At 57.7% G+C, this 25,011-nt stretch overlaps 1 protein-coding gene and 1 long non-coding RNA gene across 6 annotated transcripts in view; one reads left to right on the forward strand and one right to left on the reverse strand.

Annotated features, from left to right (window-relative positions):
- SLC37A1 (solute carrier family 37 member 1) overlaps positions 1-25,011 on the forward strand; it is a 60,745-nt gene that overhangs the window by 18,023 nt on the left and 17,711 nt on the right. For all 4 annotated transcript variants that reach the window (XM_047098855.1, XM_047098856.1, XM_047098854.1 and 1 more), the window contains 9 exons: positions 694-826; positions 1,526-1,604; positions 4,843-4,978; positions 6,201-6,277; positions 7,321-7,487; positions 12,410-12,447; positions 14,161-14,241; positions 20,627-20,758; positions 23,095-23,185. In XM_047098855.1, coding sequence (XP_046954811.1) covers positions 694-826; positions 1,526-1,604; positions 4,843-4,978; positions 6,201-6,277; positions 7,321-7,487; positions 12,410-12,447; positions 14,161-14,241; positions 20,627-20,758; positions 23,095-23,185 — 934 coding nt within the window. The remainder of the gene's footprint in view (positions 1-693; positions 827-1,525; positions 1,605-4,842; positions 4,979-6,200; positions 6,278-7,320; positions 7,488-12,409; positions 12,448-14,160; positions 14,242-20,626; positions 20,759-23,094; positions 23,186-25,011) is intronic.
- LOC124526111 (uncharacterized) lies at positions 14,951-17,733 on the reverse strand. 2 transcript variants are annotated; one of them, XR_006965616.1, is made up of 2 exons: positions 17,637-17,733; positions 14,951-16,650 (listed from the first exon to the last, which is right to left on the reverse strand). It is a non-coding gene; the product is annotated as an uncharacterized LOC124526111 (long non-coding RNA). The 2 variants fall into 2 exon arrangements; XR_006965615.1 differs by having other exon boundaries at positions 14,951-17,259.

The following is a 25,011-nucleotide window of genomic DNA, read 5'->3' on the forward strand; positions in this document are numbered from 1 at the left end:
CCGCGGACAACTTGGTGGGTCGGTGGCCCTGTGCCCCAGCTGTGCTGTTGTCTTACTGAGGCACGTGATCTGCACACGGTAACGCGCGCAGATCTGAAGCGTCTAGCCTGGCAAATATGCACAAGCTCGAACGATCCCCAGGTTAGGGTGTGTCTGGCCCCTTCCAGCTCCCGCTCCAGGCCCCGCGTGCCCCGCCCCCTTCACGGCCCTCCTGCTGGTGAGTGAGCGTCACCGCTGCCACCTGGGGCTGGGTTCTGTCCTCCAGTGACTGACCGAGTCTGGCCTTTGCGCTCCTCACGTCAGGCTTCTTCTGATGGGAGGTTCATCCTCCTCTTTGCTTGGACCTGTGCCTTGCTCTCCGGCTTGGCGGGGCACTTACTCGGGTGTAAACCTGGCACGATGAGGCCGTGCTCGCAGTGCGGCAGGCGGTGCCGGCGTGGTCGTCTCCGCCGCCCGACCGTCACAGGCCCGTGTTGGCTGTGTGTGAGTTCGGGGCTGGGAGCGGCGGAGGCCCGAGCAGCCCCGGTCACCGCAGGCATTCGGTGGGTCGTGCAGACAGACCGCCCCGGCGGGGGCCTCGCTGCCCCAGAGCGTGGTTGCCCTGGGAAGACCGAGAGGAGGGGGCGACTGCTCCAATGCCGCGAGCCCCTGAACCTGGCCTGAGCGCGCTCTCTGTGTCCGCTGATGTCCTAGGGTGAGCTCCACAGGTACTGTGCCGCACTGAACGAGGGGGACGTCGAATTTAGCAGCCAGAGCCGGAGGGCCAGTGACACCCCCCGCCACCAGCCACCAGACAACGAGACTGACTGCAGCTGGGCCCCGTTTGGTGAGTTCTCCGTCTGTCCGCCCCTGTGCATCTCGATCCTGACGCGCGCCGTCCTGCGGCCTCTCGCGTGGCTAGACAGCCGGTGCCGAAAGCGACAGGCAGCCTCACCGATGTGGGCGGCACTAACGATGTTCCCGGACGTGACTGCCTGTCCGGGGACAGCTCTGTCCTGTCACCCGCTCGCCTCCTCCCGCAGCTACTGTGCCCGCGGCACCTGCTGACTCCCGGGAGATCCTCTTTCTGGGGAAATCTGCTCAAGAGGACTTGTATTTTGCATCTGTCGGGGCTGAGAGCCAGGCTTTGCCGAGCGGGGACCGTGCTGGACAGGAGAGGGAGCCCCCAGAGGTGTGGGGCGGGGGCTGGCCCGGGGCTGCTGCAGAAAAGCCAGATTAACTCGGGAGGCAAAATGAACAAAAAACCACATGCTCCCCATGCACAGTGGGGATTTTCTCTAATCCAGATGACGTCTAGTTAGTGACTATTTGAGAACGTGGCAACTTTCTTTCCCTTTGTCCAGAAGCCAACCGGATGTCCTGCCACACTTTCTGTGTTCAAAACCGTCCCTTTCTCCTTCTGCGTCTGCTGCCCCAGTGTAGACGGCAGGCATGTGCACTTTATCACCCGGCCCCAGAACACAGACTTGTATTTAGTGGAAGTAGGCCATACTCACTGTTTCCTGCTGATTTTCACCCTGTGTAGACCAGGACAACTACCAGCAGCTGCTCGGGGCCCTGGACTACTCGTTCCTGTGCGCATACGCCATCGGCATGTACCTGAGGTAGGTCTGCCTGCTTCTCAAGATGCTCGTCGTTCTCGTCCGTTCGCTGCAGGACATGTCTGCGGGTTGCTTGCCGCCCCAGCTCTTCTCAGAGAGGAGGGTAAAGTGTGCTGCAGGGCTGATCAACACGAGACCGCCAAGCGGTGCGTGTAGACGCCCCGGATGTTGTGCTGCTCAGGGCGGGCCGTCCGGGGACGGCTCTCAGGGCCCCGGGCTTTCGGAGGCACCGTTAACCCTGCCGTGGGGTGGTCGCCGGGAACAGGGCGCTGGTAGCTCCCGGGGATCGTGTGCAGAGTGATCCTCTCCTCTGTCCCTGGGGCCACCATCTGTTCACACGACCCAGATCACTAGAGTCACGGCAGTTTAGGGTGTGTGCCGGGCACGTCCCCCCGGCTGCCCAGCTCGCCCCAAACAGCACCTCACCGTCCTCCCTGTGGTTGGGGCACGGACCCCAGAGACACGCAGCTGGGAATAAATCCGACTCAGTGCTGCCCCTCTTTGGGCCTCAGTTTCCCCTCTGCGAAATGGGCACAACAGTGGTTAACTCCCCGGATCATGGCAGGAGAGGATGAGCTAATCCGTGTAGAATGCGCAGAGCAGAGCCCGGCCCGTGGAGTGTTCCCGGTGTCGGTCACGTGTGATTCTCACCCCGTCCTGCATCGACCCAGGAAGGTGGAAGTGTTATGTGGGTAACAGGATATGTGATTGGCTGATTAAAAACTGGTATCGTGTCAGTCCAGCTGGGTTTAAAAAAAAAAATTATAGGGACTAAAGGCCTTCAGCTCAAGGGGCTTTTGTTCAGAGACCCAGTGATCTTCAGAGCTTTGAGCATCGTGGGGACACCTGTGAGCGGTTAGCTTCTCTGTGATATCCACCCAGAGTGTGGCACCATCCAGACCTGCCCCTGGACCCCAGCGCAGGGTGGGGGTGGTGCCCGGTCAGGCGCTTTCTGTTGGTGGAGTGGACGGCCCCTCTGTGTTTCATTTGCATAGCCCTGCAGAACGGGTTTGAATGAACGAATGTGTAAGGTTGGATACGGAAGCCTGTGGTGTGTTCCCCTCCCCTGCTCATGCTCTGTCTCTCTCTTTCTCTCTCTCAAAAATAAATAAAGCTTAAAAAAAAGAAAAAAAGAAAAAAAAAGAAAAAGCCCAAAGGTTGGACTGTGTTTTTCCCAGTTACTAGAAAACAGTATTTAAATGCAGTTCTCAGCTTAGCGTGATATTGTCCCCCAGGCAACACTTCGCAGGATCTGGAAACAAGGTTGGTGTCACAACCGGACAAGGGGTGCTTGGCATCTAGTGGGCAGAGACCAGGGCCGCTGAGCATGCTACGGCACAAAGAGTGACCCGACCCCACGGGTCAAGAGGGTTGAGGTTAAGAAGGCTTTAAATAAGAGGGTCTTACTGTTGCTTATGTATCAGCAAAGATAACATGTCATGAAACTCGCCAATGAGGGTTTATTAACAAAACTCTGCCTCGTGTAGAATCCAGAGTAGACTCGTGGCTGTAACAAAGGCATACACTGCTTCTTTGGATGGCCCTTTAGTGACACTGCGGCACGTGGCTCAGGAAATGGATCGTTTGTATGTCGCGTGAACCGCATACGGGGGCGCCTCCATCAGCCCAGACCTTCCTAGCAGGTGCGCCCTGGCCTTTGGTCCCGGTATGAATCGGATGTCATGTGGAATGGTGTCCGTTCCCTCAGGCCTTTTCTTTAGCGACTTGGAAGCAGAGACTAAATTTGGGCCCAGTGTCATATAGCAAGACTGGGGAACATGTGTCAGCCCTGGCCGACGGCACTAGCTCTGTCCTGTGACGCCCAGGCAGATCAACCAGCCCCTCCGAGACACGTCTTCTCTTCTCTGAAGCCAGCGGGTTGAAGCAGAGAACTTGCTTAGCTCTAGAACGCTCTTGCGTTTGTGACCAGTTTCTCCCCAGCTTAAAATCTGACCTGAATGTTGTTTCTAATTTTTTTTTTAATTTTTTTATGCTGATTTACTTTCGAGAGAGAGAGAGAGAGAGAGAGAGAGAAACAGAGTGTGAGCAGGCGAGGGGCAGAGAGAGAGGGAGACACAGAATCGAAGCAGGCTCCAGGCTCCGAGCTGTCAGCACAGAGCTTGACACGGGGCTCAAACCCACAAACTGTGAGATCACTGACCTGAGCTGAAGTCTGACACTCAACGGACTGAGCCACTCAGGCACCCCTGTTTCTAATTTTAAGTTACTTCCTCTGCCTTGGTCATTTGCCTCAGTCACCGGTGAGGTGTTAGGTAGATTGGCTTTATTTGGGGACTCCAGAAGGACAGGTTTTCTAGTGTGTTGGTTCTTGAGATGAAAGAATCGTGGAGATGGTTCCCAGAGCATTGTTCACGGGCAGGTAGGGGTCACTCTCCATTAAGTTTCTTGTTTATCCGAATCCCTTAATGGACACGTGGAAGAAAATGTGACCCGTGGTTTCTCATGGCTGCAAAAGCCTCCCAGTTACCTGGGATTATTCTGGGTTTTGTGCACTGAACAAGTGACACTGTCACGTTGCTCCTTGGTGGCCCTTCCCCTAAGGCGGTGAGAGGCCACCCTTCACCCACAGCGACCCCACCGGAGCACCAGACGGCTCTGGGAAGGAGCTCTCCAGGCAGCTGCTCATTTTGAGCCACATTGCCGGTGGAAAGGAGCATGTCACCCCCTGTCCCCGACCTCACGCTCCAGGCTGTCTGTCTTCAAACCAGGTCACGGTGGTGCCAGCAGGAAGGCAGCTGGCAGAGCCCCTCCAGCCCGGCGTGTTAACGCAGGGGACTCAGTGACAGCTCGGGGGCGAGCGACTAACCGAGGCCACAACTGATCCCTTTCATGACACACCTACATCTGCCCTTCCAGGTGTTTGAACACTATGCACAGTTACTGGATGCTATTTACAGAAAAACGCGTTTAACTAGCAGGACGAGATTTTGGTTGTTTTAATTGGCGACCGTCACAGGCAAGTCATAGTGTTTGAGGTTTATTACCTGACGGTTAGTGGCTTTTACTAGAAATAAAGTCCTAAGAGATGTTGCCAATTGCCAATTTCTGGTTAATAAGTGCTCCACCGGAGACAGCTGTGATGAAATCTTCCTGGAAACTGTAGCGCATCGGAGTTCTGAAAGCTCGGAGAACAGCGTGAAAACATCCGGAAAGATCCGGACCCTTCACGTTGTGGGTGTGTTTGTTTTCTCATGTTCGCTTCTTTCTTCTCCGTCCTCAGTGGCATAATAGGGGAACGCCTGCCCATTCGGTATTACCTGACTTCTGGGATGCTGGCCAGTGGTGCTTTTACCGCCCTGTTTGGATTAGGGTATTTCTACAACATCCACAGTTTCGGCTTCTACGTGGTAACTCAGGTGAGGTCTGGGTCCGCGGCTCCCCACGGATGGGGTTTCCGTGATGAATCAGGCTGGGCCTTTCTGCCACGAGAGAAGGCTGCCTGGGGGTGGGGGCGCACGGTGTCCTGTCTGCCGTTGGGGTCGGTGCTGGCACAGGAAGCTCTGTCCTTGCAGTAGCTGTGAGGCCTCCCTTAGTCCTGGGACCTGCCTCTTAAATCCTCCCCCTCCGAGCCCCCCGCTGGGCACTGAGGCAGGGAGCCTGGGAGCCCTGCCGCCCGAGTGTGGGAGACTTCGTGTCCTGTGGCCCGTTTGACCTGTCTCGATGGAGGGACACAGGGTGGCAGGGGTGGGAGGAAGGGAGCACTCTGGAGCTGCTGGCGGGAGGTCGGCGTTGCGGGTGGTCAGCAGGGCGGAGAGGAGAGAGCCTCACGGTGCTCCAAGGGGAGTAGAGCCAGGCCGTGGGCTCTGCCCTTCCTGCCGGCCCATCTGTCCTGGTCTGCCACTGCCCCCGCCCTGCCCCGCCCTGGATAAACATCAACCACAAGTGAGAAATGAGGAAAATACTCATGCCCAGCCTCTGAGGCTCTCCAGAGCCTGAGGGTGTCATCAAATCATCAAAGCCAACTGTCCGGAATTTGCTTTTCAGCTGTTGCCTTTGGACTTGAACAAGTTTGGCTGTTTTAATGACAACAGCGATTCACACTTTATAGTAAAATAAAAAATTAGAAGGAAGGAAAAGAGCTTCCCAGAGTCCCAGCTTGTTCCTTGAGGGAAGGCAAGCCGGACTGGCCCAGGGACGTTGTAGGGGGCAAAGGAGGGCAGCTCCTGTCGTGCCCTTGACCCTGGATGCCCCGGAGACTAAAGCAGACCTGCTCGCGCTTCTTGAACCTTCTGAGAGCGTCAGCCCGGGCGCTGTTGAAACGTGGAGAAACGCTTCCCCGAGCTCTGCGTCCAGCCCCTTCTCCTCTCAGAGGCTCAGGCCACAGAAGTGAAAGCACTTATCTATGATTTCCATGCGTGTGTGTGTGTGTGTGTGTGTGTGTGTGTGTGTAGCTGAAAACACATCTGTGGCTGTTGAGGCTCCCATCAAGGAGGGTTTTGCTGCCTTGCTGCTGTGGGAGTCCCCGCTGTGCGCCCAGACTTGCAAAGAACCGGGGAAGTGAGCACCTGTGAGCCTGGCCTGAAGACGGCTGCGTGCGCTTTCCCGCCTGCCGTCAGCCCTCCTTTGCCCCTGTCACAGATCATCAACGGACTGGTGCAGACCACCGGCTGGCCCAGTGTCGTCACCTGCCTCGGCAACTGGTTCGGAAAAGGAAGGTGAGAAAGGGCACCCGCTTTCAGCACCATTTATTTTTTAAGATTCTGACGCAAACCAGACCATGTCATTTTTAGTTATTCTTTAGATCCGCTGCAGAAAAAGCCGCTTTTGCTAGCCTGCTCTCTCAAAGATGATTGACACTCTGGGGTTCTGAGATTCAGGTGGGCCTTTGTCCCTGTCGCGGGCTGGGGGAGCGTGTCGTTCTGCGCAGCTGGTCACCCGCGAGCCTGACAGAAACACGGAGCTTAGGGCCCGGCCCCGGGTCTTGTGAAGCAATAAGTATATCGTCCCGAGACAGGAAGGCACCTGGAAGGGTGACAGGTCCTGAGCTGCACTCAGTGTTTGGCGATGGGCCCACAGTCCGTGATTTCTGCATGGTGCACGGTGTGGCCAGGCCCGAGAGCACACAGCGCTGGGAGACACAGGGAAAGCAGGGAAGCAGGGCCAGAACCCACCGCCGTGAGCCTGGGTTCGATCCTTCAGCCGGTGGGGTCCTCGACGTGAACTTTTGCTAATGGGGTATCTCCTCAAACGATCGTATTTGTTTTTAAAGTTTATTTTTAGTTTTGAGAGACAGAGACAGCATGAGTGGGGGAGGGGCAGAGAGAGGGCGAGAGGGAGAATCCCAAGCAGGCTCCGAGCCGTCAGCCCAGAGCCGGATGTGGGGCTCCAACTCCTGAGCCGTGGGATCACGACCTGAGCCCAAATCCAGAGTCAGACGCTCAACCGACTGAGCCCCCCGGGTGCCCCAGATGATGGTATTTCAGTTACAGAGGCACAAATGTAATGTGGGGCCTTCCAAGAAGGTCAGGGAAAGGCTTCTTTCCTCTTCGTAAGCACAGAATAACAAAGCTCTGAGAGGGGCGTGCAGTGCCACGGCCTGACGCGTGTCCCGCCAGACAACCTTGCGGGAGCGGCATCTGCGCTGCCGGTTGATTTCGATGTTTCCTCGCACCCGTCGTAGGCACCGTCTGTCCTCCACCTGCTGGTCCACTGAAGCTTCTCGACATCATTGGCCGTCTTGTGTTTTGTTGTGTTGCAGGCGAGGTTTGATTATGGGGGTCTGGAACTCCCACACGTCCGTGGGCAACATTTTGGGGTCCTTGATTGCCGGCTACTGGGTGTCCACGTGCTGGGGCCTGTCCTTCATCGTGCCCGGGGCCATTGTGGCAGCGATGGGGATTGTGTGCTTTCTCTTTCTCATCGAACGTAAGTACCCCGGCCTTGGAGATGGCGCCCCGGGAGGGCCTCGCGGGGCGAGTTGTTAAGAGAACGGGCTGTGTTGGCCCAGCGCGAGCCCGTGGTCGCCCTGGCTCTCCCCTTGCCAGGCAGCCTTCTGTCTTCAGGTCTGGCTGGGTTTTCTGTGGTCTCCTGATTTCTGGAGTAACTGATGTTGAGATTCCTCCCATCCCAACCTGCCCTCCTGCCCCGCGGCGCAAGGTGCGCGTGGCTGGCCCGGTGCCGGCAACGTCACGTCTGCCCGAGGCCTGCCACGCTGCTCACCTGCCGGGGTGCAGCGCCCAGCCCGCGTGGCCGCACCTGCTCACCTGTCTTGCCGACGCAGACTGGTACCTCGCCGGCTTGTCTGTCTTCTGATAAGATCTACCTTAGACAGTGTCACCAAGTCATGGCACAACCCAAGACCGGATGTCCTAATCAGGTGAAGAGTGTTCTACCAGAAACTCAAATTCTTTGCCCCATTCTAGACTCAATACCACACTTCTGACTTAATTGAATTTGAAATCAGTTTTCAAAGTAGAGATCCGGCAGGGACAGGGAGTCCTGGCAGTACCTCCAGTGGGAGAGAAGCTGCCGAAAGTGTCGGGTGTCGAGGCGTCCCCGTCCCACGAGCTGTTCTGAGGGGTCACGTTTGGCATTCACTTCTTTGATTTGGCTTCAGGGAAAACAAAACCATATGGTGCAGCACAGCTCCCCACTGTTGACTCCCAGGTAGGGACCCTCAGGAGCCCGGCTACGCCCTCCGTGCCGGGCATTCATTGTCACTTCAGCTCTGAGTTCGGGCTGCCGGCTTCGTCACCCGGGACGTTGAGGTCTGTTTGACCCAGCTTCTCACTTCTTGTTTCTTGCTGCTAAAGGTAACCTTTCCGTCTTGAAGTGACTATCATCAGCTGTGTGGGTGTGAGGCTCCAGGCCAGCCTTGTCAGTGAGAGCGAGGCCGTGGTCCGCTGAGGCCTGGGGTGCACCGCGGGCGGGCGCAGGGAGGGGTGGCTGCGGCTCACCCCCTCTTCCCCCTCCTCCGGGGCCGAGGACACTATTTGCAACGTGTCCACGTGGCCAGGACCAGTGAATCGTGAGACGGACGGGGGTTTAGAGCCGCCTCACCCACACACCCAGCCTGCGGCGGGCATCCATAGCTTGGGTACCACGGAGTTCCGGGAAAGGTCCCTGTGTCCCCTGTTGGCCTCCACGCTGGCTCCCTGGCACCTGGAGCTCGGTCCCGGGGCTCTCCAGAGTGTCCCTTACGCATTAGTCATCTGGAGAACAATGCGCGTCCTCTTTGCTCGTGCGCAGGGGCCCCCGGGTGTGTCCTGCCCGAGGTCTAGAGTCCACGGCACCTTTTTTTTCTCTTCCCCAACCAAGGAAGGGTTGGTTTAGGGGGAAAGAGGAAATGTGACACGGAATGGGGTGTGTGGCAGGAGTGATTAATCCGCCAGCCCGGCCGGGATCGTAGCACCGTTCGGGTCGGTTTTCCCGGGCGGGGCCTCGTCCCCCACTCGAGACAGGGTTTCCAAGAACAAGGAAGCTGTGGTTCGTCCTCGGTAGGAAAACGAGAGCCCCCTTCCCACGGAGCCACCACTCCTGTGTCTTCCGAGGGGGCGGGACAAGGCAGAGAGGGTCCACGCAGGGCTCTCCTGGAGCTGCCCTCCCACCAGCCCTGGTCGGGGGTCCCCTCTCCATCCGGTGCCTGCAGTGATCCCCGAGCTGCTTTCCCGGCCCTGCTGAGCCGTGAGGCCAGGTACCCTGCCCAGGAAGTTGTCCGGAGGCTTACAGATCCCCGGGGACGGACCTGCACTTCGTTCTCCTGCTCCTGGGTTGTCCTTGACCTGAGGAGAAAGGCCACGTGCTGACCACGGGGGCAGCCTGAGAGGCACCCTGGGCAGGGCGGTGCTGTGGGACGGAGGCCTGGACTCGGAGCCCGTGTCCCCGGCCCCGTCCAGGCGGTTTTGCGCCCTCGCCACAGGCGACACGGGCCCTCGACCGAGCCCCTGTGCCTCCCCTCCGCAGCTCCACCCGCGGTGTCTGCCCACTCCCCCTTCCCGGCCCCCCCACACCCGCCCTCCTGCTCCTGCACCCTTCACGGTCTGGGGCAGGTTTCTCAGGGAACCTGCCCCCCCCCCCGCCCCCAGAGCCAGATCAGTCACCTGGTCCCCGCCCTCACCCCGCCTTGCCCGGCACTGCCTTCGGACGAGGCTTACCCTGTTCTGTGCCCTGGACTTGAGTCATCTTTCAGGCCCTCTGAGTAATTAGTGGCCCTTCTTGTGTCACCATTCTGTGTCACCGTACAGCAGGTGCCTCCTGTGTCCCCGGCACCGTGCCAGGCTCGCTGCAGGTATAGTTGCGTGGACCTCCAGGGCCGTGGGTGCCCTGCCCCAGGTCACACGGTAGACGGTGAGGTTGGGGTGTAACAGGTGCCTGCTCACCCATTCAGACTTTCTCGCACTTTGGCCACAGACCCCTTAGGTCCCTGGGATGTGTTCTCGTGGATACAGTTCAAAAGGTTTTTTTTTTTTTTTTTTGTCATTTAGGTGATAATTAAAAAAACCAAACTCTGTTGTAAACGCTATGTTCTGTCACAGAGACAATATGCATTTGAGAGACGTTTTCGTGCAACAGAGAGTGCAGGTTTTTCTTAAGTCTGTTTGTCAAACCGGGGTTCCCTAGGACCCAGGGAGTTGAGAGATTATCTCTGGGGCTGTGGGAACTCTTCTCTTAGAAAGCGTCTGAGAGACGCCACACACGGGTGTCTTCTCTGCCACCGTCGCTCCATTACGTGAGCCCCTTTCTCCCGGTGAAGTGAAAGACTGGCTTTGCTCGTGGGACGCCCACTCCCCTGACCACAGCCCCCCTTCCCGCCCTCGCCGCGCACGTGAGGCGGCCTCCACCCCTCCTCGCCCTGCCTCCGGCCCCCCCGTCCCCGCAGGCCCTTCTCTTTCCTGCCAGGGGTGTCGGAGCCCCCGAGGAGGCCCCCCGGCGGGAGCCAGGAGGAGGCCGACAGGGCTCGTGACCCCATCGCTCCGGCGCGCGGCCAGACTTGCCATCCGTACCTGTCGGCAGGGGGCCTCATCCCGCAGTACAGCCCCCCCGACCCCCAAGTGGGCCTCTCTACTCTATGCCGCCCTGTCTGGGGAAGCCCCCTGCCCCCGCCACGCACCCCGTCTCCCCGCAGCCGTGGTCGGGGGGCCTCTGTGCACGCGGCTCTGACGGGCACTGCCGTGTGCTGACCGCTGACTTTCCTCTGGAGGCGGCGCCTCTAGCCGGCCTCGTGGGACGAGGTGCTTCTGTGGGCCCCTGACATTCCCTCGTGCCAGGACCCCAGGCGCCACGCATGAGCTGGCGTGAGCAGAGAGAACCCGGCGTGCAGGCTCAGACCCTTCCCGTCCTCCTCGCCCGGGCTCCGGCCAGGCTCTCGCGCCTGAGGCCCGTCTTCGCGTGTCCCCCGTCAGCCCGGGTCCACGCGGACGCAGGGCACGTCAGCCTAAAGGAGGCCGCTTGCCCTCCCCCACAGCAGAACAAAACTGGGGCCTTTCTGCCGGGGGAGGGGGGACCGTGTTCTGTCCACGTGACCAGGAGGCTCCGTGTGCACGGTGATGACGGCCAGCTGTCAGGACGGGCGACGCTGCCGGCAGAGCCCTCAACACAGGGGAGGCCAGTCGACGTGCACCTTGCTGGTTTCTCTCCGCTCCCTCCCCACCCTTCTCGTGACCGGGGTCCCTCCCGGTCCCCCGTTCTCGGGCCCCTCTGGGTCGGCCTGGGAAGCCGCTCTCCGGCGTGTCCCATCCGAGCGTCCTTTGTGCCGATGCCCCGTACAGTGAAGGCCGTATCGTGGGGACTGGCCGAGCCTCGTGAGGAGTGGCGACCCCTGACTGACCCTTGGGGACCTCACAGTGGCCTCCCTGGGGAAAGCCACCTGCGCACCGCTGACATCACTGTAAGCAGTGATGGCACATCTCAGGTGTGCCACCGGGACCGCCAGTGCCAAGCGGCCACGCACGGCAGACGTGGAAGAGCTGCCGGTCCAGCAGAATGTGTGTTCAGTCCGGTGGGGCCCCCCGTGGCTGTCATCCCCGTGTCCCCAGAGGGAACTCAGCTGTGGGAAGCTGAAAGCCCCATCGCTCTTTGTGTTTCAAGGCAGTGAAGCTGTTTCACCAAAAGTTACACACAAAGAGCGGATTCTGGGTAGGAGGAAGGGCCGGGCTGTTTAAGGCAGTGTCTGGGTTCCAAAGCAGGGGGTCCTGGGGGCCATCTGGGTTTCAAAGCCGTTCCGAAGCAAGGGACCTGTGTATCCCGTTAGGGCGGCCGTCTGGCTTCCGGAGCAGGGGGTCCGCGTCCCCCAGCTCCTGGAGGCTGTGAGTCTGGCTGTCGGCTCTGTGGCTTTGCACCTGTCCTTCCTTCTTCGTGTTTCGATAAAAGGCATTTTGCTCTAATCACGATAGATGTTTGGTCCCCACTAACTCTTATTCGTAATTCATTCCGTAATGTTAACGAGCCCGTCACATATGTTGAAAGTGACCAGCTGCTCCAAAGAGGCTTGTCCCACCTCTACAGTTCCTTCTGATTCCTGTCCTTACGTGCGTTTTCCATGGCCTGTCATCGTAGCACACATGTGCTCTGCTTATTGTTATATGTCCCACGTTTTCACACGTGTGATGGTCTCCCTTTGCCGGTGGCTCCCTCTGCCATGCTGCGGGCCCTGGGGGAGCACGTGGTCCCGGGGACGGAAAGAGGGGGCGTGGGGCGGCCTGGCGGGTTGACCAGCTGCAGCCTCACCCCGCCGGGCAGCCGTCTTTCCCTTCCGTCTGGCCAAGTATCAGATGGCTCGTGGCGGTCTCATTTCTTGTGGTGGAAGCTCTCAGGCCTGGGTTCACACGTTGCTCTGTTTGGTGTTTCAGATCCCAAGGACATCGCCTGCTCTTCCTCCCTGGTGGCGGTAAGGACTCCCTCTCCACTCCTCGCGTCTGCCAGGGCCGTGCGCCGTCGGCTAGGTGTCTGCTGACCGCCGCCAGTCTGGCTGGTCTGTGCGGTGTCAGTGGGTCGCCAAGTGTGGACAGGGTCCCACCCTCGAAGTATTGGCAGTGCCAGGAGAGGGCTAGTCGTGACCGTGGCGACAGACCCCCAGACAAGAAGTTTGGGGCAGTCCGGGCCGGGACGTCCCCCCCAGAGGCTGACCTGAGGCCGGGCCCCTGCTCCTCTGCCGCGCCCGGCAGGGGGTGTCCCTTCGCCGGGCGGAGCCCCTGTGGCCCTTACGCCCAGTCCCCCGCTGACCGTGGAGCAGTCCCCGCGGGCCACCCTCGCTGACTTCACGTGCACGCCTCCTGCCTTCCCTCCGGCCCACGCTGGGCCGTCGAAACAGCCCGCCAGGGTCCCTGCAGCCTCAGATGCGTCAGCACCCCAGCCTCTTCCTTCCCCCGTCCTCTGTGCCCTCGCCGCTGGAGATACGTTCGGGCCCTGCCTCGGCACCCCCCGTGCGCCAGTGGGGAGTCCTCTCCACGCTGTCAGCGGGGCCTCTCCCTGAGCACCACGGTCACACAGGGCACTGCCCACCTGCCACCCCCGTAGAGGCGTCTCAGACGAGCCACGACCCAGTAATCTCTCCACCTCACCCCATAAACAGCCGGGCCCCGGCTGTCCCCGTCTCAGTCGGGGAACCACTGTCCCCCCTGTGGGCAGGCCAGCTCCTGGGACGTCACGTCCACCAGGCTGGCCCCTGGCACCGTCCTCTCCCCTCTGAGCCACTGCTCATCAGTTTCCTCAAACACTGCGCCCTTGCTCCTCCCAAACCCGTGTTTCACGCTTTGCTTGGGAAGTCAGGGCACATCACTGACTTGATTAACCGCCTCCTACTCTACCTGGCTTTACCCAGTACATCTCGTTTACCCCTTGCCGCTGGTCTCCCCAGTGGGAGGTGACCGCGCAGGCAGGAGCCCCTCTCGCTCACGGCCAAGGCCCACTGCTCCCGGACAGCGCCCGCCGCCGTGCAAGAGAGGGAGCCAGAGACTCCCTCTTGTTAATACTTGGAGCCTTTAAGCACAATCTGAAAAGAGGGGTTCCGGTGCCTTATTGAATGAAAACAAACCCAATTTTGAAAATCACGACCTTCAGGAAGGTTAACACGTTAAAAAAAAAAAAAAACTATAGTTGATATCGTAAAACATTTTAAAAGCCATTTTCCTGCCGCGAGCATGAATTTCCGTTTCAGAGCTCGTAAGGATCGGTTTTTGGTTGTGCAGTGACTAGTGTCCGTGAAAACGCCCTGCCCTGAATCGCGCTGCTGACCCCGGCAGGGCCTCTGTTCCACACTCGTTAGAGAAGGACACTGCCCTGTATCGTTTCTACAGGCCTTTCCGTGCGTCACTGAAAACCGTCAAAGCCAGTAAGGACAATTAGGTTGCCGTAATCAGCATTTTTACGTTTCCTTATCCCTCAGTCTTGGCTTATTCGTCAAGAAAGATCTTCTTTCCACATCTTTTGTCTGAGGGTCCAGAGCCCCCGATTACCCTGTTGCTTTATCTTAGTCGTGTGTCTTGCTCCCCCCGGCACCTGCCCTGGGACGTGTTGCACGGTGCCCCTTGCTCTGGGGTGGCCACTGTGGTCGCCGCTGTCCGTTCGGGAACCTCTGTAACGCTCTGCTCTTCTGACCCAGCATTCGAGGGGCCACGAGAACGGCGCACACAGATTCAGGCTGCAGAAGCAAGTCTTCACGGACGACGAGAACAAGCCCCTGGTGAGTCGAACGAGCCCCCGCCGCTTTGCGGAAATCCGAGTCCTGCCTCGGTGACAGACTTGGGCCTCGAGTTTCCTGCATGAGACCTGAGCCTGCCCTTGCGCGATTTCTTTGGGCAACAGGCTGGACTTACTTTAAGTCTGTAATCAAATTTGGAAGCGACGCCCTCATTCAACGGCTGTGCTCAGCGTTCAGTGTCCCAGGCGTGCTCCGCGTCAGGCCACGCCCTGAGCGGCAGTCACACCGTCCCCGCTGCTCCCGTGGACTCACGTTCTGGGGGGGCGGGTGGGGGACAGAGGGGAAACCAGCAGTTTCCTGCAGCAGCTAAATGCCAGGCACAGAGCCCGCCGAGACGGCTGAGCGGGCGCTGGTTCAGGCCTCGTGTGGGGAGCCATCCCTAAGCAGGGGGCATGGACAGAGCCGTGAAGGGGGGCGGGCCTGAGCGGACCTGGGCCAAGGGGTTCAGGGGCCACACAGGGAGGGCTGGCGAGTGAGGTGGGCCCAAGAGATAACGTAAAATCATCTCCTAGCCCTCTGCACTGCCACTCCCGTGTTACAGAGGAGGAAACTGAGGCACCGAGTGCGCAGCTGCCTGCCTGGTCCTCCTCAGAAGGGAAGCCTCGATGCAGCCGGTGGGCCTCCTCCCTCCAGGATACCGCCCAGAACTTTCTCGTATGGCTGCGCTTCACTGACCACACTGAGCCACAGGGGCGTTTTGGATTCGTTTTAGTCGTTGAAATAACAAGCTGTTTGCTTTTTTAATCAAACAGCTAGAAGGATACATGCTCCACGTGGGCTTCTTACTTTTTTTTCTTTACTGCCTAAGGAAGTTTATTTGTGGTGGCTGAAGTGACAGAAAAGGGAAAAATGACGTCTCGCACGTCTTGGTTCTCGGAGCTGGGGGAAATGCCGCTGGAGTCCTGTGAACCCTCTACTCTCTGCTGAGTGTGCGTGTCAACAATTGGGTGTGTTAGTTTGGGCCCCCGGAACAAGAATACCGCGGACTGGGCGGCTTAAACGACGCGCATTTTTCCCTCGCATTTCAAACAGTTGTTTCTGGAGGCTGGAAGTCCAGGGTCAAGGCACCGGCAGGCGTGGGGTCTCGCAGACGCCTGCCTTCTCCCTGGGTGCTCAGAGACAGAGCACAGGGAGAGACGCGGGCTCCCGGGGCCTCTTCTCACAAGGCGCTGATCCCATCCTGACCTCTCTGCCCACCACTCGGGGCTTGGGGTCCCACACGGGAATCTGGGAGGAACACATACAGTCGGTCCACACCACCAGATGTTAACCGATGTCCGAATGGCTGTGACTCCCCTCTGGCTGTCACTGAAGACTCACCTCTTCCTCTGAGGCGAGACCCCCAGGCCGCGTGTTCTGGCAGCGTGCCATCCGGTACGGCTAACCACGTCTTCTGAGCGTAACTTCCCTCTTGCCTTCCGTTGACCAACATGTCACCAGAGAGACAGTGGCATGTTTAGAGGCCCTGGCGGGTCTTTTCAGGCCCGGCCACACCACAGGCTGGCCTTGATGTGCCCGTGACCGGGCAGATTTTGGTCCCATGTCCCTTACACGGCACCCATTGAAGTGCGGGGGGGGGGGGGGAGGGCTCTTGGGTCACCAGGCAGGATGTCCCTCCAGTTTGGCAGGACACCCTGTTGTCCCCTCTCCCGGAGTGACCGAGCTCGGATCCGCGGGGCCCAGAGTTGAGCAGCGCCCACCCCCTCATCACCTTCATCACCGTGGTGTCTGGGCCACGCGTGATTCTTAGCAACTTGGCGAGAAAAGACGTGAAGCCAGGGGCGCGTGGGGAGGCGAGTTCGAACAAAGAGGGAGAGGCTCAGGCATCACGAGCCAGGTGGACCCTCTTCCACGGGGGTCTTTGTGATGCTCGGCTTGTGGCTGGCTGGTGGGAATTTGTCACCCTTGGCGGCCCACGTCACCGTCATCCTCGGCTTCTCTGAGGGTCTTTCTGGCCGTCCGGGGCTCAGCCAATGCTTGGCGCTGAGTGGGCGTTTTAATGCCAGAGGTGATTCCACGTGGCGCACCGGTCGGTGGGAATCCACGCTCTCTGGGGGAGACCTTCCTCCGTGTGGCTTTGGGCAGCACAGGGCGTGCCATGGGCTTCGGTTTCTGTCGGGGCAGGATTGCGCGCTTCCCCTCCGCCCGCCGTGTGTGCGCGTCTGTGTTCATCGCATGGAGCCCTTTTGCCCTCTGAGTCCTGAGCCTAGGAGCGGGCTGCCTTGGCTGGGGAAGCTCTGCCCCTGCTGGTGCCGTCAGATCCCCTGGGGCTCCTGGTGCCCGGCTTCCCATGTCCGGTCCGCCCGGTGGGTCTCTGGCTCTATAAGGAGGAGGCAGATTTCCTCCCCTGTTTGTTGTGGGGTCTTTTTGTTTTTGTTTCTGTTTTTTACACTGAGAGAGAGAGAGAGAGAGCACAAGCAGGGGAAGAGCAGAGAGAGAGAGAGAGAGAGAGAGAGAGAGAGACTTTCAAGCAGGCTTTCATGCTCAGTGAGGGGCCCCGCTTGGGCCTCGATCCCACAACCCTGGAATTAAAACCTGAGCCAAAATCAAGAGTCAGACGCTCAAGGGACCGAACCACTCAGGTGCCCCACCCCCTGATTTGTCTTACAAAACCCACCAGGACTTCCCTTTTTCCCTCTGTCTCCTCCAGACACTGCCAAGGACTGGAATTTGGTAGGTAGGAGCCCCCAGGCTGTGCATAAACATGAGTGGGTGTGGGCAGGAGGCCCTTCCCAACAAAGACCAAGCTTGCTTAGATAAAGAGCTGAGGGGCTGGATCCGAGACTTTTCTCCAGCCCAGCAGGCAATCCAGACACGCTTTATGGAACCAGGAAGGGCTGTGACTAGGCGGGTTTCTGTGTACAATTCCTGCTCTGAGTTAGAGGCGCTCTTCTTCTCTTGGCTGAGCAGGGTCTGTTCCCTCTATGTTTTCTCTTTATCTGGCTGAATCTCATCCACTGGTGAGTCTGTTTTCGTGTTTACAAAACACCTGTCCTAGACCTGAAACGATAAAAATGCTAGAAGAGAACACAGGCGGTAATGTCCCTAACGTTGGCCACAGCAACTCCTTTCTAGCTGTGTCTCCGGAGGCAAGGGAAACATAAGTGAAAATAAACCGTTGGGATTTCATCAAGAAAAAGCTTCTGCACAGCAAAGGAAACCGTCAAAACTAAAAGGCAACCTACCAAATGGGAGAAGATATTTGCAAATGACATACCTGAGAGAGGACTAGTATCTAAGATATATAAAGAACTTATACAGCTTAACACCTAAAAAACAAATAATCCAATTAAAAAATGGGCAGAAGATATGAACAGACATAAAGAAGACATCCAGACGGCCAACAGACACACGAACAGATGCTCAACATCACTTACCATGGAGGAAAGGCAAATCAAACCTACAACGTGGTATCACCTCACATCTGTCAGAACCGCTGAAATCAACACAAGAAACAACAGGCGCTGGCCAAGGTGGAGAAAAAAGAACCTTCGTGCACTGTTGGTGGGAATGCAGACTGGTGCAGCCGCTCTAGAACAGTGTTACGGCGCTTCCTCAAAAAGTTAAAAGTAGAACTACCTACCCTGTGACTCCGCAATCACACGACTGGGCATTTCCCCAAAAAATACAAAAACACTAATTCAGAAGGATACACGCACCCCTATGTTTATAGCAGCATTACTTACAACAGCCAAGACACGGACGCAGCCTAAGTGTCCATGAACTGAAGAACGGATAAAGAAGATGCGGTGTATTATATACAACGGAATGTTACTCAGCCATAGAAGAGGATGAAATCTGGCCATTTGCAATGATGTGGGTGGAGCTAGAGAGTATTATACCAAGAGAAAGAAGTCGGTCAGAGAAAGACGGATACCATAGGATTTCACTCATGTAGAATTTAAGAAACAAGACAAATGAGCAAAGGGAAAAAAACAGAAAGACAAACCAAAAAATGGACTTTTTTTCATTTTTAAATAGGCTCCACACCCGGCATGGAGCCCCGTGTGGAACCCAGGGTGGAGCTTGAACTCACGACCGTGAGATCAATAGTCAGATGCTTAGGGTGCCTGGGTAGCTCAGTCAGCTAAGCATCTGCCTCTTGATTTCAGCTCGGGTCATGATCCATTCTCTCTCTCTGTCTCTCTCTCTCTCTCTCTCTCTCTCTCTCTCTCTCTCAAAAATAAAATTAAAAAAAGAGTCAGATGCTTAACCGACTGAGCCACCCAGGCACCCCAAGAAACAGACTCTTAACTATAGAGAACAAACTGATGGTCACCAGAGGGGAGGTGGATGGGGGTGGAGGGATGGGGGAAACCGGTGATGGGGATTGACGAGGACACTTACTGTGATGAGCACCGAGTGTCATGTGGCAGTGTTGAGTTACCACATTGTACACCTGAAACTGATATCACACTGTGTTCGTGATACTGGAGTTAAAATTTTACATACAGTATCTTATTAAGAGAGTATAGTAACTGTATCAACAGCTACACACAGATATTAACTCATCTGAAAATCTTTATTTTCTCCTATAAAATTTTTTCATACATTTTGTAATTTAGACTCTTCATTCCATTCGTTAGCAAGTGTTTTACATCTTTTATTCAAAGAAGCAGTTTCGGGGCACCTGGACGGCTCAGTCGATTAAGCATCCGTCCAACTTCGGCTCAGGTCATGATCTCACGGTCCGTGAGTTCGAGCCCCACATTGGGCTGTGTGCTGACAGCTCAGAGCCTGGAGCCTGCTTCGGATTCGGTGTCTCCCTCTGTCTCTCTACCCTCCCCTGCTCGTGCTCTGTCTCTCTCTCAAAAATAAATACGCATTTTTTTAAATTTTAGAGGAAGAAGCAGTTTAATGAGATATATGAGATTGTATATGTTTGGGGAGAGTCTTCATGAAATTGGTGACACCACACGCTGCGGGACTGATTCCTGTGTGTATAATCCACACCTGAAAATTCAGAATTAAAAAAAAAAAAAAAAAAAAAACCTGTCCAGCTTTCGGCCTTGACTGCACACCGACTCACCCGCGGCCTGCCCCCCGAGATTGCGGTGACTGGCCTGGGGAAGAGCCTGAGCGCCGGAGCCCCTCTGAGCCCCGAGTCTGCAGCGTGTGGTTGCTGTTGATGTGGCCTCCTAAACTGGACAGCCAGCATCATTCAGGAGAGAGACGCGTATTCAGCACAGACTCAGACGGAAGTCTTCTGTGTCCGTTTGCTGTTGCGGGACCGTGGTTGGGAAGATGTGCGGTCACACCGGGGGTTGTCATCCCCAGTCGGAAACGTCAGATTGTACGCTTACACGTGAGTGTGTTCGTCCCCAGGCCACGCGGGGCCGGAAGCCAGCCTCCCGGAGGTGTGGATCTTGGGCCGTCCCGAGGCGAAGGGCCGAGGGCGAGGCGCGGGGCTCCTGGCGGGCGTCGGACTGTCCCCCACAGGGACTGTCCCCACCCCCACCCCCCACCCCCGGTCTTCCAGTTTCTGTGTTTCACTGGAAGAGAATCCCGAATATCCAACTTGCACAGGTTATAGCGAGGGAAACGCGACAAAACCGTTCGACTTTGTGGAAAGTGTTCATGCACAGAAACACTGCTTTGGAAGTCTTTGCAGTTCATGGTTCACTCATGAAGAGTGTCATTAGGTCATCCCGGCCCTGGCTGGGCCCCCATCCCTGAACGGGGGAGCACTGTTCTTTGCTTTCGTGAAGGCACACTTTGTCCTGAAGGAATGTCCAGAAGCGGGATTCACAGGATATTGGAAGTGGTTTATGAATTTTAAAATAATGCAATTTCTGGTAACACGCCTGCGTCCAGTGTGAGCTCCTTAGAAAACACAGGGCCGTGTGAAGAATTTTTGACCCCTCCCTAGAAATTACATGCAATTCTGTCACCCGGCAGTAACCACTGTCAGCTTAGAAGTTAGCTGCTCTTCCCCCATCATTAGATCCCGCCAGTTACCCCGATAGAGAAACATACGTACGTGTTCAGTGTTCCTTAAGATCATAATGAAAACACAGTTCGGAATGTTTTGTTACTCAATGTGACATAAGCGTCAAAACCTCACAAGCTGTTGGTTTGTTTTTACTGCTGCTGCCAGATTATGTTGTTTCTGTGGATGCGCTTTACCCATTTCTCCCAACGGGGGCGTGGTGTTCACCGTATCGTATTTTTCCGCCTTTCCGACTGTCTTTCACGGGCAGAATCCTAGATTGCCGGGCCCAAGGATTTTGTATGTTTGTAGCGTTTTGTAAAGGCCGCCCCCGAGACCTGGCGGGGCAGCGGCTGCCCTAGGACTTGCGGCCTCACTTCAGCCGGATGCCTGCTAATCCCTCTTGTCTCTTTTCTTCCCAACGGGCTTCACCGCCAGGACCCCGAGATCCAGTGCCTACTGCTGTCAGACGGAAAGCACCCGGTCCATCAGAGCCACGTCGTCGTCCTCCCGGCCGACGGCGGGGGCAGCATGGCCGCCATCAGCTTCACAGGGGCCTTGAGAATCCCCGTGAGTACGCGTGCCTGGGAAGGGTTTCGGAAAGGGCCGCTTTCGCCTGCTGTGAAGAGAACTGGCCTGTGGATCAAGCTTTAAACAAAAAGTCCGTGGTTCTATAATCCGGGGGTTAGAAATCTACAGCGTAAACCAGAAGCCGCCAACAGGTGGTCTTGGGTCTGAGTGAGGCGCAGGGTCGGCCTCACACCCGGTGCCTGAAAGGTTTCAAGTTAGTTGCCTCCGAGTAGACGTTGACCCGCTTCCCGGACGAGTAGGGCTTCCCGTCCCCCCTTGGAAAACCAGAAAGTCTGGCTTCGGTAGGGCCTGAAGCCCCTCCCTGGCCCCGAAGACCCTGACCGAGAGTCCCGGGGAGGCACTGTCCCCGACTTCTGCTCTGTGGTGTGGGTGGGCCCGCTCCATTTTCTCTACCCTCTGAAATGCTTTTAGGAGAACACATCTAGTCCGCGTGAGCCACGTGTGCTACTGGGGAAGGGGGGAGGGGGAGGGCGAGCCGGGGGGAGGGCAGGAAGCCACCCCAGGACGCACAGCTGCAGTGTGCAGCCTGTGCACCTGTTTGGGGTTTAAAGCTCAGGTGCGCTGGTCCGTGGGGAGGTGGCGGGCCCTGCCTCCAGACTGACGGGCGTGCGTGGCACCTGCTGGCGGGCGCAGCAGTACGCGATCGGGGCTTGAAGGGGGCCCGGGGAGAAGTGACCCCAGACGGGTGGGGGAGGGGTGCAGGGGTGCGATTTCTTGTGGGTTTAGACTTTTCTTGCATTAAAGTCCTGGGCTCCCTCAGCAGAGGATCCGGGGAGCTCGCAGAGACACAGGGGAGATGTGTTCTTCTAACGTGGCGAGCTGCGGTGGGCGGGAACGGCAGAGCCGGGGGCAGAAGCAGGTGCGGAGGGGAGACAGCAGACCCTGCCCACGCAGGGAAGGATGTCCAGGCCCTCGCTGCTGCCAGACCTCGTGGACCACACCTGGAAACGTCTGGGCTCCTGCCCTCGGGTGTGACGGGCTGCTGCAGATTTCACGCCCAGACCGCACCCTCGTGGGCCCTCAGCGAGAAAGGGCGGGGGGAAGACAGGTCCAGAGGCCCTTTCATGACTGGGTGAGGCTGGTCTCCAGCCAGTGGGGAACGTTGAAGCCCAGGCCGGGACTCCCAGAGTCACCAGAATGTGGGTGGCCTGTAGGAGATGCCGGTTTAAAAAAAAAAAAAGTTACCTTTAAAATTTTGTTGTGAATAACAAGCAACTTTTCTGTGGCGCCTTACGGTCCGGATGCTGGGCTGAGGGTGGGGCGGGGTGCCACGGTCACATAGGAAATGTGGCATTGTGGACGGAGCAGCCTCAGAACCCCGGCCTGCTTCACCCTGGCCCAGCTGCGGACGCCCTGGGCGTCCCGGGCAAGTTGGCAACCACTCTGAGCCTCCACTTCCCCATCTGCGAATCGGGCTCAGCGCCTGGTGTAGGACTTGCCTCACGTTCTGAGGATTTCGTGAGACCATTCGTTCCGCAGTGAGCACCACGCCAGGCGCCTGGTTAGCATGAGGCTGGTCACGCGCACGTCCTCATTATTGGGTCGCCGCTGTGAGACCCTGACTCTTTTAATCTCGAAATCACATCACTTGGGAGCTGTGTCCTCCGCCCAGTTTTGGGGGGTGTTCCCGCACGCACCCCGCATGCTGCCTTAGGGTTACCCCTTCTCTCACCCAGATTTCCCAGTGATACCCTGAATTACTGTCTCAAAATGCCACCTCTTTCTAAAAGTGGACCTAAACTCGAGCAGGTATCTCCCCTTAGCTCTCAGGCCGCAGACCTTAGTTTCCTCGGGGAGGCCTACGTCTCTCTTCCAGGTGACTTCCCAGCACCCCCGGTGTGTTGAGCATGGGCAGGGTGCGGGCGACCGTGCGTGCGGCAGGGGGAAGGCTGTTCAGTGTGGGGCGGCTGCCGTGTCGTTTGCAGTGGATTCCGGTCCGGGGAGAGAGAGCGCTGGGTGCGCGGTGATGAGATGGCCCCTCCAGGCACGCTGTTGGAGAGCTCCTCTCACCGCTAAGTTCCCAGAGCCGTGCGATGTGGTAGTCATGTCAGCGTGCACTCTTATGCACTCTGGGCACGCCCTGCGGGAGTGGCCGCGGGCCCATGCGCTGACCCCCCCTCCCCGCTCCCCCATCCCCAGGCGGCACCCTGCCCTATAGGTCCCGCATCCTCTCTCCCTGCAGCGTCTGCAGCTGCCCAGGCCAGAGATGCCAGCCGATGGCATGGGAACGAAGTCATTCATAATTCGGTCGCACGTGTAAGTCAACCTGCAGAGTACACATTGGGGTAAACACCGGCTCTCTGTCTCCCGTTCAGGGTGTGATCGAGTTCTCTCTGTGTTTGCTGTTTGCAAAGCTGGTCAGCTACACCTTCCTGTTTTGGCTCCCGCTCTACATCACCAGTGTGGGTGAGTGTGTGCGTCTGGAAACACAGACGTTAAGTTCACGCAGGGCCTTGACCGGCGCCCCTCTCGTGTGCTGGCTTCCGCGGTCTCGGAAGGAAAGGGCACGCGTGGGGCCCGAGGATTTGAGACGTGCTTTTGAACCACACAACGTGTGATTAGAGAAACGTATAGACAAAAAGAGAATTCGGGTACAAAAGTTCCGTGGCCATAATAACCTTGATGGGGCTTAAAGGGCCCACGTTATAGCCCAGCTGCGGCTGCCAATTCCACGGGGCTCTAACTATCTGGGGCGGCCTGCGTTTAAATTTAGTCTGCCTGGAACTTCACGTCACAGCCGCGGCTCAGGGAGGAGGCCTTGGGGATTGAGATAATAAAGGCTGACTAATCCGACCTGGAAATGGCTGCTTGGGGAAGAGCTCTAGTTTTAGGGACAGCTGACAGCTTGTCTTGGGTTCCTGAAGTCCAGCCACGGCCGAAGCTGTACATGTGACCGAACCCACAGCTCCGTGGCACCGTCACCCTCCCTGTGCTGCGTGTGACCACAGTTCTTAAAGGAGCCTTGAGTGCGGGGGCTGCAGACACGGCCGAAAGGGCACGGGGACCGTCAGAGGGGCCGGGGGACAGGGCTTGCAAGGGTCCCCGGGAGATGTAGGCTCTGGGGAGTGTGGCAGCGAGGGGAGATGTGGAATCCGGGGGTTCACAGAGTACAGACCGCTGTCGGGGAGGAAGACCTTTCTCTGCCCTTCAAGGTCCTTGTGGCTGGGCTGAGAGTCAAATTGACACGAGACACATGAGCAGGAGGAAATCAAATGGAGTTTGGTGCCTACGGGGAATCCACAAAGACGAGGACATTCCAGAGACAGTCAGGCAACAGGAGGCCAGTAGGACGTCCTGAGCCCGGGAAGGGGTGGGCTCTGGGGGTCCCGAAGGGGGAGGACGCTGGCAGGAAGGGGAGAGGAGGTGTTGGGGAGACGGCGTCCGCCCCGCTGTGCAGACCAGGCCCTTAGGTGCAGAGGAGCGTCTGGGAGAGCTCGCTTCCTGCTCGGGCTCTGCCTTCCAGCGCGAATGTAGGCAGTTGTGGGCGAGGTGAGGAACGTTCCCGAATCTGCCGGGCTTCGATTGCTTTCAACTCAAAATAGTCTTCAGGTCAAAGTGGCCCTTCTTGGGGCTGCGTGCCCTGGGCCCCCGCACCACATACTCCCCACGGCCACAAGGTCCAGCAGACGTGGCTGTGAGCCCGGGGCAGGAGGGCTGAGTTTCAGAGGGACAGCAGGTGAGGCAGTAAGGGGACCGCCACGTTATGGGGGACAGAGTCTGGGAAGGAGGGAAGGCAGTTGCTCCCTGTCAAGCAACCCCCTCTCCATTAGGGTGGGAAAGCTGCACGCGGTGTAGACCGGAGACCCCCGTCTCCATTAGGGCGGGCGAGCCGCACGCAGTGTAGACTGGAGGGACCCCCCCCCATTAGGGCGGGCAAGTTGCATGTGGTGTAGACCAGCGACCCCCTCCATTAGGGAAGGCACGCCATACTCAGTGTAGACAGGAGACCCCCTCTCCATTAGGGCGGGCAAGCCGCACGTGGTGTAGACCGGAGACACCCCTCCATTACGGCAGGCAAGCCATACTCAGTGTAGACCAGAGACCCCCATTAGGGCAGGCAAGCCGCACGCTGTGTAGACAGACGTCATACCTTCTTTCTTCCTTTGTTCCCCCATGATTGCAGAAGGGGTGACACTTTTAGGACTCCAGTCACGAATTGCTGGCTTTTCCAGTCTGAGTGATTAGAAGAAGCTAAGTCCCTTAGATGTATGTGCCTTGAGGACACCAGGAAA

Source organism: Lynx rufus, unplaced genomic scaffold, assembly GCF_022079265.1.
Source record: "Lynx rufus isolate CCGP_SWC_20201006 ecotype Redwood Valley unplaced genomic scaffold, mLynRuf1.p SCAF_5, whole genome shotgun sequence".
In the NCBI taxonomy this organism is placed as follows: Eukaryota; Metazoa; Chordata; class Mammalia; order Carnivora; family Felidae; genus Lynx; species Lynx rufus.